The sequence below is a fragment of the Talpa europaea genome (assembly GCF_964194135.1).
Source record: "Talpa europaea genome assembly, chromosome: 15".
Taxonomy (NCBI): domain Eukaryota; kingdom Metazoa; phylum Chordata; class Mammalia; order Eulipotyphla; family Talpidae; genus Talpa; species Talpa europaea.
Window position 1 is genome coordinate 57985591 of NC_140083.1, and position 15484 is coordinate 58001074.

Here is a 15484-nt window from a genome sequence, read left to right on the forward strand (position 1 = left end):
TTTTTAGCTTGTAGCTAAGGTGTGCATCAAGAAAATTTAATGGTAATAGAACCCAGGGATCTGCATGCCTATCCCATACTCTTTTATTTCCCAATTTGAAGAGAAACCGTATAGAAAGCCATTGAACTATGTTTGGAGACTGTAGGGGCAGGAATGGACACAGTGCAGGTTTTCTAATCCAGCAGACCGGGGTAAAGGAGGAGAGTCTGGAGCCCTCATTGGCTTTTGCAGGCTTTTATTGGGATTTACCAGGTACATGGCAGGTAGGGGTGCTGGGGGGCTGGGATGCCTGCAGGCATCCCATATGTTAATTATGTTATTTACATATGCCTGCAGGCATCTCAGCCCCCAGCAAGTCTTCACTCTTTCTGGGCTCTCCGGTGTTCTCTCATGTTCTCTCTGCTTCTCTGCTCTCCTACTTCTACTGCTTCTCCTTCTCTGCTTCTGCTGGCGTCCCCGTGATGCCGCCCTTAAAAGCCCAGTCTTAGCCCAGGTGAATCCCATCTACATATGCCCACACCCTACTCCAGGTGCCTGCCATCAGGCATGCATTCAGGACCGCAGATCCGTCATCTATCCTAATGGCGGGAGGGCAGAAAAGCCTGATACTTTTTACCTTACCCTACAGAGACATTTGCACATAAACAATCTTGTCTCATTCTGTAGACATGAGGAATAAGTAAGGAGGAATGAGAGGACACTGGCAATTTCTGATGTGTGTGCACCCTAGGAGACCCAAGGACTTTGGCTCTACTGTCTGTGATGTGGAGTCCAGGAGCTCTCTCTGGATGTCATGGATTTCACAGTTGTGCTTGTTTGGACAGTCACTGTGCCTACTTTGCCCAGTAGCATCTCCTAATTAAAACTGTTCCCTTTAGGGCCTCCCCGGTGGCGCAGCGGATGAGCACTGGGTTGCAAAGCCTGCTCTGCTCCCCACTCTGGCTCTGGTGAATTCTCTCACCCTCCCGTGCTTCTGACTGTACCCAGTGCATGTATAAACAAACAAACAAACAAACAATAAATAAATAAATAAAATACATGCCTCTTAAAAAAAAAAAAAACAAAAACTGTTCCCTTTTCTAGCTGTTCTTTGTGAAAGGGTAGGCATGAAAGGAATAAGACTGAGCAACAGAATCCAAGGGTTGCTTTGCATGACAAAAGCAACCAATTGAGTCAATTAGACTGACTATTGTAGAGTTTATCCTAGAGAATACAAGCCAATGGGTAAAGAGAACTTGAATAATATAGCAGAGATTAGTAGAAGATCTTTGTTTCCATTAGAAACCATTCAGACCCTACTGTTTCCTTAGGTTTGTTAGGTTTCAGCTTGAGTGTGTGTATATCTTTTATTCCCTAGGAAACCAGAGAGACTCTGGTTCTTACTACCAAAACCCCTCACTAATGCATTTTTTTTTAAGTTTGGTGGTTCATTTTACTTCATTCTTCAGTTTTAGCTGAAGAGCAGGAGATTTTATATTTACTAAATTGAAGAATTTGTCTATTAGGTTGAATGGAGTATCTGGGAGTACATGGAAAATTTCCTCTCACATTTTTGGAGGAGGACATGGATGAAGCGATAAACAAGATCTGTATATGGGAGGGGAGGTAGGCAGGGAAGTTTATGCTTAATGATCCTAGTCTGGTCTGTGAAACAGGTTATCTGCTTCTAAGGACATCTAACCCAAGATTTGAGAGTGATTGAAAATTCTGACATAATCCATTTGGACAGCATTTTAATGGATGGTTGCCTTTGTTGCCTAGCAGTGGGCTCGGCAGAGATATTACATGAGAGTATCAATTTGCAGGGACTGAGTCATGATACTTTCTGATTCTATTGAACAGCACTCAGCTGTAAGGGTAGTAGAAAAAAGTTAGAGAAGCAGAGAGAGGAGTTGGCAATGATGTGAAAAACCTTTGTGGCCAGCAAACCAATTTTATTTCCATGTTTCTCTAAATACCATTAATTATAATGCAGTTTTTAATACCACACAGAGGGTAACATTCTCTGAAATTCCTGTGACCAGTCCTTAACCTAGACTACAAATGCCCAGAAGCGGTGTAGGATCCTGTATTCTTAGAGTATCCTTTCTGAGAAGCAGGAAAAGTCAAGTATCTTTCTTTCAAGTATGAAACTGGGTCATGAGGGGTAGCATCTTTTTCTTTTTTTGCATTTATTTATTTTTTGGTATCTATCTATCTATTTATTTTTTACATCATCGTTCATTTTTAAACAATATTCGCATCCCCCTCACCCTCTCAGGTATAGTCCCCATAGAATTTCCTTCACCAGTGCACCCGTGCACCATCACCACAGTCCATGAGGGGTAGCATCTTAATGATAATACTGTAGTCAGGACTAGGGTACTGGAAGCAGCTACCCCCCGTTGTATCTCAGATGGCTTAGTCCTCATTCATGATCCAGATCTGTGAGTTTAGTGGGGTGGGGCTGGCAGGGGAGCTGGAATTTTGGTCTTATTTTTATCTACATCTTAGTAGTGATATTAGAATGGTGGCATAAAGCACCTGTCAAAGCAAAGAGTTTAAGTACACAGGAGCTACACTAAATAAATTACCGTCAGTGATACTCTTTGAAGCAGCCACAATGAACCCATTACAGAACCAGAACTTGGTTTCTCTTTTGGTCAGATATGTGCATTGGTGTCAACACTTCATGTTTCTTCTTAAGTTTTGAAATCTTTTTGATGTCAGAGAATATAGCTTAAGGTAGCAGTAGTATTTACATATGTTATGCATATGTTAGTATTTACATATGTTAATTATGTTATTTACATATAACGTAATTTGAATCATGTCGATCGTGTCATTTAAAACTCTATTAACCAGACTTAAAAAAATTCACTCCATACACTGTTTTTTTTTTGTAAATTTTATTTTATATGTATTTTACATCATTCTTCCTTTTTGTATATTGTATGCTTTCTCCCTTCAGGCATACACTAAGTTTAACAAAATGTTACTCAGTTTAAAATGTTTTTAGTGTCGGGCCTCCTCTGGTGGTGCAGTGGTTGAGTGCTGGGCTGCGAAGCTGCCTGCAGCCTCTGCAGCACCAGATTGATCCCCGCCACCGGCCAGGGCCCCACATGGCACAACAGACCTCTCCTGCCATGCCCGCTGCCTCCCCTCAGCAGTGTGTTTCGTCAGTCTGCCTGTTCTGTTTCCCACTCTGGCTTTGGTAAATTCTCTCACCCTCCTGTGCTTCTGACTGTACCCAGTGCTTGTATAAATAAATAAATAAATCTTAAAAAAATTCCTTAAAATAGAGATATTTAAAGTAGTATTTTAAAGAAACATAGTCATAATTAATTGTGGTTTCTTGAACCTAGATAACAGGTTCGTCCCATTGTTGGATGGACCATGTGACAGAAAAGCTCCTCAACACTTGATCTACAGATGCTGACCCCAGAGCAGAGAGCAGAGTAGAAAGGACAAGCTCAAAACTCAGGAAGTCTTACCTTAAAATAAAGGTTTGTAATTGAGATTTTAGGATAAACTAAACAACTGAGACAGGCTCTTTGAAGGTAAAGGGACAGTGAGTCTCATGGGAGATTTCTCTGAGGAGAAAGGAGGAAAAAATAAAAAGATGTTCCAGGAATCTGGGAAGGAGCCAAATCAGAGAAAGGAAAAGTGATGGGGATGGTCACAGGCCATCCCAGAGGGGTTGCAGGGCAGCTCGTGCAGCAGCACCAGAACCAGACACCAAAGGGTCACCTGGTGGTGGCACAGATGATAGTTTTGGGGAGTGACTTGTGTGTGCAGCCTTCACGATTTGAAGATTAGGGCCTGAGTAAGGGTGTTAGGATCTACTCAGGTGGAACTGCAGCCAAGGTTGGTGCTGAGGAGGCTTGAGAAGCCACCACCTGAGTTAAGCAGCAGCACACCTCGAAGGTCTACATTCGGGAAAGGTGGTTTTGAGCTCACAAAATACAGTTTTAGGCTCCACTTGCTGGAGCATGGCCTCCTCGATTCAAATTGTGCTCTGTCTCCTGTTGGCACCATCCTTTGGCAAACCATTTCACCTCCCATCATCTAATCTAAAAATGTAGACAACAATGTTTGGCTTCACAGACTGGCTATGATGAATAATAAATAAGTTATTATAGGAAAAGCACTTAGAACAGGACTTGACACCTAACAAGCACTATATATTAAAGGTTAGGCATTATTATATACCCTTTATGTATTTATTTAAAATTTTTTTAAAGATTTATTTATGTATGCATATAAGAGCTGGGGTATAGGCCAGAGATGTGGGGGGTAAGAGGATCCACCAGCGACACAGTGGGGAACAGAACAGGCAGACTGACTGAAATACACTACTGAGGGGAGCAGCGGGCGAGACAGGAGAGTTCTGCCTCACCATGTGGCAGAGATCTAACTGGCCAGAGATCTAACTCATGCTGCAGAGGCTGTGGATTGCTTCATAGTGCGGTGCTTAACCCCTTGCGCCACCAGGGAGGTGCTTTTTAAATAGCTAATGTTTTATGTCTAGGTTGTATATGCTATTTAATTGAACTTTTAAATATATTTTAAAGGGAACAGAGCTTGTTTCACACTTAGACATATTTGGGAGTGGGGGGAGGAAAAATATCTGTTACTTTACTTGGGAGAAATTGAGGAAACTGACCAAGAGTAATTAAGGTAAAATACTAGGTGCTATGTAATTTGGAAGTATATTAAATATAGTATGAGATAGGACATGTCCTGTTGAATTACAGAAGAAAATATTAGTCAATAGTAGAATAAACAGAGAGGGTTTCATGGAAAAGACAATAGTTGTCTGAAGTCTGAGGGGATAGATCAGACTGACAGCTAGATCAGACTTACCCTCCATTCTAATAACTATGATTCTTTGGAAGCATTTCTGATGATACTCTAAATATGAGATAAATAGACAAAGAAGGGATAAATGTACATCAAGAAAGTGCTCCATGCGGAAAAGAAAAATATTCACTTAGGAGCAGTAAGTGGCGGGATAGCTAACCCTGATAAAAACAATCAGAAGTAATAGATAGGGAATGGCAAGTCAAAGATAACTATTGAACAGAAACATGAACTGCCCCATTTTAGCTGACTAGATGCCTCTGAAGACTGCAATGGAGAACAAGTTCTTCACCATAAAATTGTAGAAAGAAGTATAAATACCGGAAAATGACATCTCAAGGTGGGAAAATTAGCCTGACAGAGACATGCAGGCAGGGTAATGAGGTCGAGCTCATGGCCAGGAGGTTACTGGCTTCAGATCTATTTCCCACTTTAATTCATGTCCTTTTGAATGGGAAAGGGAGATAAGTCAACTTAGGCAAACTCACCTGTCTCTGAGTTTCTGCCCTTCACAGATCTGTATGTGACAGATGAAGTCAGAATGGGAGAGATGGGTATCAGGCAGACAAAGCCTATTTATATTTTCCCTGTGATCAGAATCTAAAAAGCTTTTTCATTCAATACATAGTATTTCCTTTCATTTTTAACAGTAGGGGGGACAACTGTTGTAAAGTGCAGCACTAGGACTGCTTTGTGGAGCAGACACATCTTGAACACAGACTACAGCCTAGTCACATGTTTACTCCCTCCTTTTCAGCCCTCTCCATCCTCATCCCCCAGTTCCCAAGCAGACCTTGGGATGCATCAATCATTGTGTCTGCTGTCCTGCAGGTGGCTTTAAAGAAAGGCATGCTTTATCTGACTATTAATTTTGTTGCTTTATATTCCTGTATTAGTGACACCATCCGGTATTTATCTTTCCCATTCTGACTTATCTTGCTTAACATTATCCTTTCAAGCTCTAACCCTTGATATATGACTACAGAATGAGACACCAAGGGGGGAGGCAGTGGTGGAGAGTAAAAAATAGGAAGGGAGGGAGGGAGGCATGATGGTCCATGGTGTTGGAGTATGGATGAGTTGGTGGTGGATGCACGCTTGTAATACCTGACGGTGGTACCCTAATGTTACCTCAGTTATAGATAGATAGATAGATAGATAGATAGATATCCTGTAGATAAAATTAAAGTGATGTTTTTCTGTAAAAAAAAGAAAGGCAACATACTCAGAATCCAAAGGAATAGCCTGAGGAGGTTATTTTTAGTCCCATGTGAATCTACCTATATTGGGTGGGAGTTAATTGGACCAGGATGGGCATCTACCATGAAAGGCTGATTCCCTCTGAGCTTGGAAGGACCTGCCAGCTCCATGATAGAGGTCCTTTTGCTTTTTCTTAGGCAAGGCTGTTAGTTTTTCCCTGCATTTTTCATACAAGTCCCTGGACCCAGTAATTGAGGTAACTTGAGAGTTCCTCATTCTTGAAATCAAGGATTTCAACCACTTATGCAAATCTTCAAGCTAGTCTCTTTTACCAACTAATATTTGTGGGTTTTATAAGTGCATATAAACAAATGCTACTTCCAGAGGTACTTTTACTGCTATGGGGCATTTTTTAAGATAGAAAAAAGCAAAACAAAACTCTACCAAACTTCTCTAAGTAATCTCTAATAATAGAATTTCTGAAACAAACTAGCTAACAGGAAGGTATGTTTTGGGCAGGGGCTTTGCTCGGTTTTCCTTAATCATATCATATAGTTTCCAATATTAAATTGAAGAAACCCTGGATCAAAATCCTAACTCTGTTCTTACTACATCTTTAATCACGGGAAAGATCCTTAATTCTTTTGAGCTCAGTTTTCTCATTTGTTTGTTTGTTATTGGTATAAATAAACTCTCAGGGCTCTTTGAGCTCTAATATTTAGTTCTTGGATTCCACTTAGCTCAGGTTATCCTGCCATGTAGCATCTTAACAAAACCCAAGAGCCACAAAAGCAGCTGATCCATTAAAGTTTATGAAACGGAGATCCTTTACAGAAGTGAAATTCTTTAAGTGTATTCTTTAAAACATCCCCATGAACTCCCACTATTCCCTTGGAATGGGACAAGATTCATCTATCTGCACTCTGGAAGCTGGAAAAAAATAACAATCCCTGTGTAGCAAAAGTTTTATTATAAGCATCATTTACTTCAAAAGGAAAAAATTATACATTCACTAAAAAAGAGTATAATCTCTGTTTTCCAATTTCCAGTTCAAAATATTAAAACAATTAAAAATTAGACATAAGACTCAATGTTAAGAAATTACAGGAAAAATACTGCTCTACTTAAACTGTTTACTAGGATAATAATTACAATTAACATTTATTGAGCCTAAAATAGGCTAGGAATTATGGTGTGCCTTAAAAATTGAAGTTCAAAAGGGTCTTATATTATAAAATAAAAGTTGGGGTCTAATTATATTCACTGTATTCTACTCGGACTCTTACCTTGATACACTAGTATTTTCCTAGACTTGCTTAATAAAAAAAGATTAATAATAAGATAGTCACCAAATGTTCCAATATTTGTATTATCTTAGAGATGAAAGGAGTGAGTTCTTATCTCATCATAAATCTCTTTTTCCAATTTGTTTTTTTGGACATAGTTCAAGTAGAACAACCAATTTATTTATGTCAGCCTTTGCTCTTTTCACTGACCTCTTATTGAACAATGTATTAGATGAAGAGGCTGGTTAGAAAACAATAGCATGCCACAGAAACCCTGACTAAGATTCTCTATTAGACATTCACATTGCTCTCTCATTATCCTTGGCAAAGAAGACACAAGTTGGTCCTAGAAATGACAGTTTATACTCATTACTGTTCATATTGAAATCAGCTTAAGTGTAGAACATGTGTCTGTACACATAAATGTATCTATAGTTAATCTTACTTGGTAAAATAACTTGTTGCTTCCAAGTCTGTGTCTTGTGGTCGAAGATTACTGTACACATATTTCAGGTCCTGGATTCCATTAAGCTCAGGTAATCCTGCATGTAGCATCTTAACAAAACAAACACATGAATAAGGCAAAACAGAATAAATGAGGATCAAATCTTACATGGTTAAGTTTGATTACATTTACTTGGTTAATTTTACTGTTAGGTATAAACTTAAATTTACATAGCAACACCTTTCAGTTTGCAAACATTAATGAGAAAAAGTTCATGTTTTTAACCTCCCATATTTAAGTAGTAGCAGAAATAATAATAAACAGGAATGACTAAAATTATCAAAATGCTTGCATATTAATAATCTTCATCATAATTTAGTGAAACCATAAACCATGATAATAGTACTATCTTCATCTTGTTTACTTTGTAGAGGCAGCATATTCAGCATGTGACAACAGAAATAATAACTCCAGTGGTAGAATTTCTGGATCCAGTATTTAAAATCTGAATAATCCTGAAAATGTCTCAATTTCTTTGAGTCTTCATTTTCTCATTTTTAAAGCAGATATAAAAATACCCAACATTTTTTTGGAGACTCCAATGACTAATGAACAAGAAAGAGTTTTATACATTATAAATTACTACACAGAAAATATGTTACAATGTCCACTCTAAAGAAGAAAAGCTTAATCCTTCAAAAATTGTAAGTGAACCATTCAGGTCAAATAGTACATAAGCGGAGAGATTAAAACTCATTCCTCTGGTTTTTAATGTGATATTCTTTCATGATTCTATGACTCATACAACCAGAAAAAAATGCTTTTTCAATTTAGTGCTGATTGCATTTATTTAAGATTATCAAAGCAATGAAATAGCTAAAGATAAATTATATGAAAGATCAAGTATTTTTCTACTAAGCTTTGGAAAAGCGTTTTGTTTATATTATAGTATAGACTGGAGGGATAATAGTCTCTTCAGTTATAGAAGAAAATCTTTAAGAACAAAACATCTTTCTGAACTAAATATGAACTTTGCGAAAGGAGAACGAGATGAAAGTGGAGGAGGGAAAGAAGAGGTGGAGGGTAAAGGAGAAGGGGTTGGGGGAGGGCAAAGTGGGTGGGGATCTCAGTGACTTGAATGATAATTTCCTGCTCTAGGAATGCAGTATTGTTACAGTGGGAAGTTAAGATTAATGCTCTTAGTCCTAAAAATAAAGGATAAACTGAGAACTTGGTTATGGAGGATGGGTGAAGTTGTGATTCCGTTAATGAAGTTCAAGTGAGAAAAATGGATTTGAAAGGGTTCTCCTGCCATCCCACCCAGGCTGAGGGACTCTGTCAGACATTTCTTTGGAAGTGGAACTTAAACTTACTTCTTCCTTTCCTTGTCAACACACACATACATGCATGCACACGTACATATGCATACACACACATGCACATATGCACACACACCCCAGGTGCCAAGTGTGGACTGCTTCAAAGAGGATGAACCCCAGCTCTCCCCCTCTCACGTGTCTGAGTAAAGGCACCAAGTGCTAAATTTGCCCTTATTGATGAATTTCATTCCTCAGAGGAGGCTTGGAGTGTGCTGACTCTGCACAGTTGAGTCCACCGAGCCTGTGTGTTTACTGATACCCAGCCATGTGGTTCAGGTGCCTCCTAGACTTGATGGAATGGGCAGCACCTTTAAAGTGGGGCAACAGGAAAGGGAAAAGGTGGCTAGTAAAACTGATGAACAAATAAGCTACTTTTTAAAAGACAGGAAAATTTAAAGTTTTCTACTTCTGTTCTACTAAGTCCAAATCTGTTCTGATGGTTATGCTTAGGGAAGCAGACCCTCTTCATCATCATGTAGAGTAGTTAGCAAGATTTCTGCTGGGAAATATCTGATATAATAATGGGTGTGATAAACATTTTAAACTGGGTGAATGGTTCCCATGTTCTTTGAGAATCTTCCATTAAAGCTGATATTGATTTTTTTTAATGAGAGAAAAGCTGATGAAATACAGGCTTTTATGTTAGTGAATCCAGCCAGCAACGCTCTTGGGTCTCCTACAGATGTTTTGCTTTTAAGCAAGATGGAAATTTCATGGATTATTTTTCCCACAGCTTTTCCCAGGAGTAAATAAAAAAGTACTGCGGATGTCTGGAAACGTGCTGTTCTCCACCGAGGATGAGCCACTAAATCTACAGTAGACTCACCAGACATTTGTGGCTTGTAAACCTGGGTACTGAACATTTGCAGAAGATAGAAATTATAACCCAGATCAAGTATTTCTCAAGTTATAATTGGGTCATGGAGTAATAGATTGAGTTAACATAAAAGTCAATTTGAGAGAGAATTGGGGGAAATACAGAAAACCCACGTAGGTAGAAAATCATCCTTTGCAAACTTGTATTTTGCTTTTCTTTTTTTGGGGGGGATGCTAAAGAGTCTTTAAATCTTTACTGGTGCTTTGATTATTTACAGAGTTCCAAATGACAGAAACATGAAAAGAAGAAAATCTGATAAATGGTAAGAAACTAATACAACACACTGCTGTTTTATGTGTACTTCTCCATTGGCCTAGTTGGTCCATATTACTTGTGATATCTATTTTAGTTTCTGTGAGAGTCCAAATCTAAGATAGGTCTCTTTCACTGCCAAGTTTTCCTTCGTAATTTATACATCACAACTTGAATAATAAAAACAGGGAGAATTTTTGGATATGCTATATACTAGAAATCATTAATATCTGATTTTAATATTATTTTATGAGAAATTATTTCAGTATTTGATTACAATACCATATGTCCAATTCCAACAATGAAATATTATGTAAGCTCTTTAAATATATGATTTTGCTGAAATACTTTTAAGGAGGGTGGTTAAGTTTATTAAGCAAGAGGGAGCAAAAAGTCCATCAATGGCTTTCTGAATTCATTTTTTCAAAAAGCTCTTTTCACATTTCTTTAACATTAAATATCAACATCAATTTAGTGTCATCTGAGAAATAGCGTAAATTATATTTGTGCTTTTCTGTTCTAGTTTATTTTTGAAATGTCTGTGATTGGTACAAGTAGTTGTTAGAATATGGTACTGCTAGTATGTATTTATTTTTGGCATTACTGACATTTAGAAATGCTGAGCACCTCAGTTATTGTTGTACATGAAGTTTATCATCCTTATTAAAACAAAAATTATAAGACTCTGAGTCACATATGTTAATGTTCCCTCCATAGTTTCTGGCATATAGTAAGTGTTCATGAGCTCATAGATTCTTGAGTAGAGCCCGCTAGAACCCAAGAGGATATCAGAGTTGATGCTATGTGCATATTTATTATGTAAATGGAGTCAAAGTCATGGATTCAGTCCTTGTATACTTCCCTTTGTAGTATGGACATAGATTATGAATCACAAGCCATCTCATCACCATATGGACTAACAAGATTGTGACTAGAATGCAGATATACCTCTTTTTTGGCTATTATTGGAAACCCAACTTGAAGATTTTGAAGATGTGTAGATGCTTATATAGCTAGTTTACATATGAAAAAACTGAAATGATTTCTCATAAAATAATTTCTAGTATACAATATATCCAAAAATTCTCCCTGTTTTTATTATTCACATATGACTAGTGAACATTTGAAATGTGGTCAGTAAGACTAAGGAGTTGAAATACAAATTTTATTCAAAGTAATTAATTAAAATTTAAATAACCATATGTAACATGAGGATATTGTATTGAACAATGCCTTATAGATTAACAAGGATCTAGTACAATTGATTAACTAAACCTTATATATGGGAGGAAAGGTGCTAAGTGCTTTATATTATTTGATCAGATTGGGAGAGGAAGCCAAGCATCACTGGGTCACCATATTGTGGAAATGAGGTAGTACTTTGGATGCACTTTTGAAAAATCCTAAAGCATAACACAACTGATACAATTTTATAAACTACTGTCATTGATATTAAAAAAAATACACACTAAAATAAACTCTCAATATATCAATATTATTGTGAAAGAAGTTTTTGAGAAAATAACTTTAATGTAATGAATTCTTAAGAAATATGTTTCTAAACTGTACAATGGTACTTTTTGTCTGTTCATAGCTCTTTGGGGAACTCCAAGTCTTTAGTAAAAACAGACTACTGAAAGAGAGACATAAATGAAAATTATTATTTTTGTTATTTCCCCAAAAGACTTACCATTTCCAGAAGGTTCAAGAGCAGTTGGCTGTGCTTTCTGACAATGTTATAAGCTCGACAGCAAAGCTCCACAAAATCTTGGAAATGCTGTGGTTTTTTCCCACCTTCTGTAATGAAATACTCCATCTCTGATGTAAAAATAAAGGGGGCTCGGTCCCTATAAACCAAAATTAATAGCAATTGTAAGCCTTAGGAAAAACTGTTAGAAGGTAACAACATCTTATTTCCATATGATTTTTTTTGTTGTTGTTATTCTCTTTCTACTCTAATGATGAACTTCCTTCATTATGAGAGAGCTGCAGAAACTTGCTAATTGCAGGCTTTGAATTAAGTAGCTACGATGTAACAGAAAGGGGAGAGCAAGTTATTTTATAACACATACAGTGTATCAAATATTTACTTTAGAATGAGAAAATTACACATTAAAAATAATATAAAGGCCAATTAATAATGAAGGTGCTACAGAAAATAAATTTACTGCTGAATTTGAAGTGACAGAACACATCATGTATTTGACCTCATGGTACTTTTCTTTTTTTTTTTTAAGATTTATTTATTTATTTATATAAGCACTGGGTACAGTCAGAAGCGCAGGAGGGTGAGAAAATTCACCAGATCCAGGCAGAAGGACCAAAGTACACTGCTGAGGGGAGCAGCGGGTGGCATGAGAGGTCTGCGCGCCATGTGGGACCCTCACCCGGTGGCTGGGGATTGAACCAGTGCTGCAGAAGCTGTGGGCAGCTTTGCAACCCAGCGCTCAACCGCTGCGCCACTGGGGAGGCCCTCATGGTACTTTTCTTTTAAGTATTTTTTTCTTAAAGACTATGTTGACCCATTAGAAACAAGTTCTAGGTAAAAGTGAAGGCAAGTAATGCCAAATTCTTTCAGAAAGCAATTTATGAAAAAAAAATAGATGTCATCAATTAACTGTCATATGCTTAGGAAGGGAAAAAAGAGGTAGTTACATTTCATTTTACACTAAACCCAATAAAAATACTTAACAGAAGTTTGAACAGACCATGCTGTAAGTAAGGGTGGAAAAACAGGGAAAGAACCAAAGAAACAGTGTAATTTCTACCATTTTATCAGTTTTTCTCATATTCTTTGAGATCTGAGATGAAGCATTAACATTGGCTGATCTAGCACAGTGGACTCTAATTGCTTGCACAGTATTTCAGAGGACATTAATAACTTAAATCTCTTTTGCTGTGGATATTTTATTTTATTACTGCAATTTTTAAAATTGTGTGATCCAGGCTATTACTGAATATCAGGAGGAAAGGACAGTATATCAATAATCTTATGGGACCCGCCGGACCTGCTGTGTCTCAATTTCCTCATTTCTAATATGAGGATAAGTAATATTTAGCTCTTAGAGTTACTGTGGATTAATGAAGTAAATGCACACAGACAGAGTGCTGTAGATTCATGAACTGCATGAGGTGAGGATCTGCAGAGGGCAGCGACTACAGGCTTTGACACCAAATTTATGGTTCTGTTATAGGGCAACCCTGATACAAAACAGGTTGCCTGACTGTGGGTCCTCACCTGCACACTTGAAAGGGACTTACACCACAGGTACCCACAAAAGGTTAAGAAAAAAGGTTATTTATAAGGGAAGGGGAATGAGGAAATGTACAACTCAGGGAAAATAAGAGGGAGATAAAGTCTTAAATGTGTCCTACCTGTTCCGCCAATCTGGAATCCCAAATGACCTGCCAAGACCAAACCTGCCTGGCCAAGAGCACAAACCAAGTGCCCAAGACCCCACTAACATGACTGGTTTTTATTTACAAACAGAGAAAATGGCTGCTTAACTCCACCCTTAGGTCCTCGCAACATCTCTTTGGAGATCATGGGATTTGTAGTTCCCAGTGTCTTGATGGAATGGGGGTGGCATCCACAAAGCCTGTATGGAGTTTGCTCAGGACTTCCTTTCCCCCTAACCACATAGTTCTGTGACCATGGACATATTACTTGTGCTCCCTGGGCCTCAAGTTCTTCCCCTAACATGGGAATAAGTACATTTGGCTCCTAGGATTGTGAGAAGAGTAAATGGATTGTAGAAGAGCTCAGAGCAGTCTGGCATATAGTAAGTACTCAACAAATGTTAAATAGTGTCTGGTCCCAATCAGTCAAGAGTGTTTTCAGAGCTGAACCTTCTCCTAACTAAATCTCCTTCTCTCTTCAAAAATGCCACCAGTAAAATCTCAAGCTTCTTCAAGTTTTGATTTATTCCCAGTTGCTCCATGTAATGTCTTTGACTGCATAAGGCTTTAAGTACACTTTTGAATTTGCTAGCATTTTTTATTTATCACCCAGCCATATAGTCATCACTATTGTTGACATTTTAATAGTTTTATTTCAGACTTCCATAATCTGAAAAAGTTTGAATTTTATATATAACAATTTTCCAATTTTTTTTTTCCTTTTTTTATATATTAGCTACATTGAGTGGAGCCTTCAAAGTAATTGTATGTCTTCAACTTTACAACTTTCTGAAATTTTCTCTTCTAACATAAAGGATATGATTTTCTCTCTTTAACAGAGAAAAATAATTGACCAAATTAACTTTTCTTGGAAAGTTTTTGTAGTTATGCTCAAGTTCATGTGATAATGCATTTTCTTCCTCTATAGTAATCACTATTATAAATTAGATGAAAACAGGGCCTCCCTGGTGGCACAGCGGTTGAGTGCTGGGCTGCGAAGCTGCCCACAGCCTCTGCAGTGCAAGTTCGATCCCCGGCCGCTGGTGAGGGTCCCACATGGTATGCAGACCTCTCCTGCCACCCGCTGCTCCCCTCAGCAGTGTACTTCCTTAGTCTGCCTGTTCTGCTCTCCGCTCTGGCTCTGGTGAATTCTCTCACCCTCCCGTACTTCTGACTGTACCCAGTGCTTGTATAAATAAATAAATAAATCTTTAAAAAAATAAATAAATAAATAAGATGAAAACATACCACAGCAGAAAGTCAAACAGGCACAAACCCAAAAATCCACATCCAAATTAGGGAAAATATAAACTAATAATAACACTGCATAAACATACTTTAACTGCTTTTCAGCAGGCCCAAAGAAAGAAAATACTTCATCTTTTCTATATGATTTTCATGATTAATTTCTATCAATTTTTAAAATAACTTATAATCAGGCTACATTTTTCTTATAAGTGAAAAGAAGCTTCAAATGTGAAATGGAATCCTATCCCATCTCTGTAAGTTGTAGGATTCATAGCTGTGATGTGGTCTTTCAGTTCGGTCAAATGTAAACCTAATTCTATTCTAGGTCACAGAATTAATATACCAAAACTTATATCTGAAACTTTGACCCTAGGTATAAATTGGTTGTGGTAAGAGAGAAGCTTGGAGACCATGTGATCTCTTAGACTCTGTACTATCATTGCATTTTGAATCATGTTAAAAATCTATTTTATAATTGTACAGATATACTATAGAAATTACATGACAGCTGCTGTTCTCTTTTGTTCCAGATTAATATTTTTACCATCACTTAAAC

At 37.6% G+C, this 15484-nt stretch overlaps 1 protein-coding gene across 4 annotated transcripts in view; it reads right to left on the reverse strand.

Moving 5' to 3' along the window:
* PIK3C2G (phosphatidylinositol-4-phosphate 3-kinase catalytic subunit type 2 gamma) overlaps positions 1-15484 on the reverse strand; it is a gene marked incomplete at both ends in the record, with an annotated part of 286347 nt that overhangs the window by 67651 nt on the left and 203212 nt on the right. For all 4 annotated transcript variants that reach the window (XM_084255119.1, XM_084255118.1, XM_084255117.1 and 1 more), the window contains 2 exons: positions 7774-7883; positions 11972-12128. In XM_084255119.1, the coding sequence (XP_084111245.1) occupies positions 7774-7883; positions 11972-12128 (267 nt within the window). The remainder of the gene's footprint in view (positions 1-7773; positions 7884-11971; positions 12129-15484) is intronic.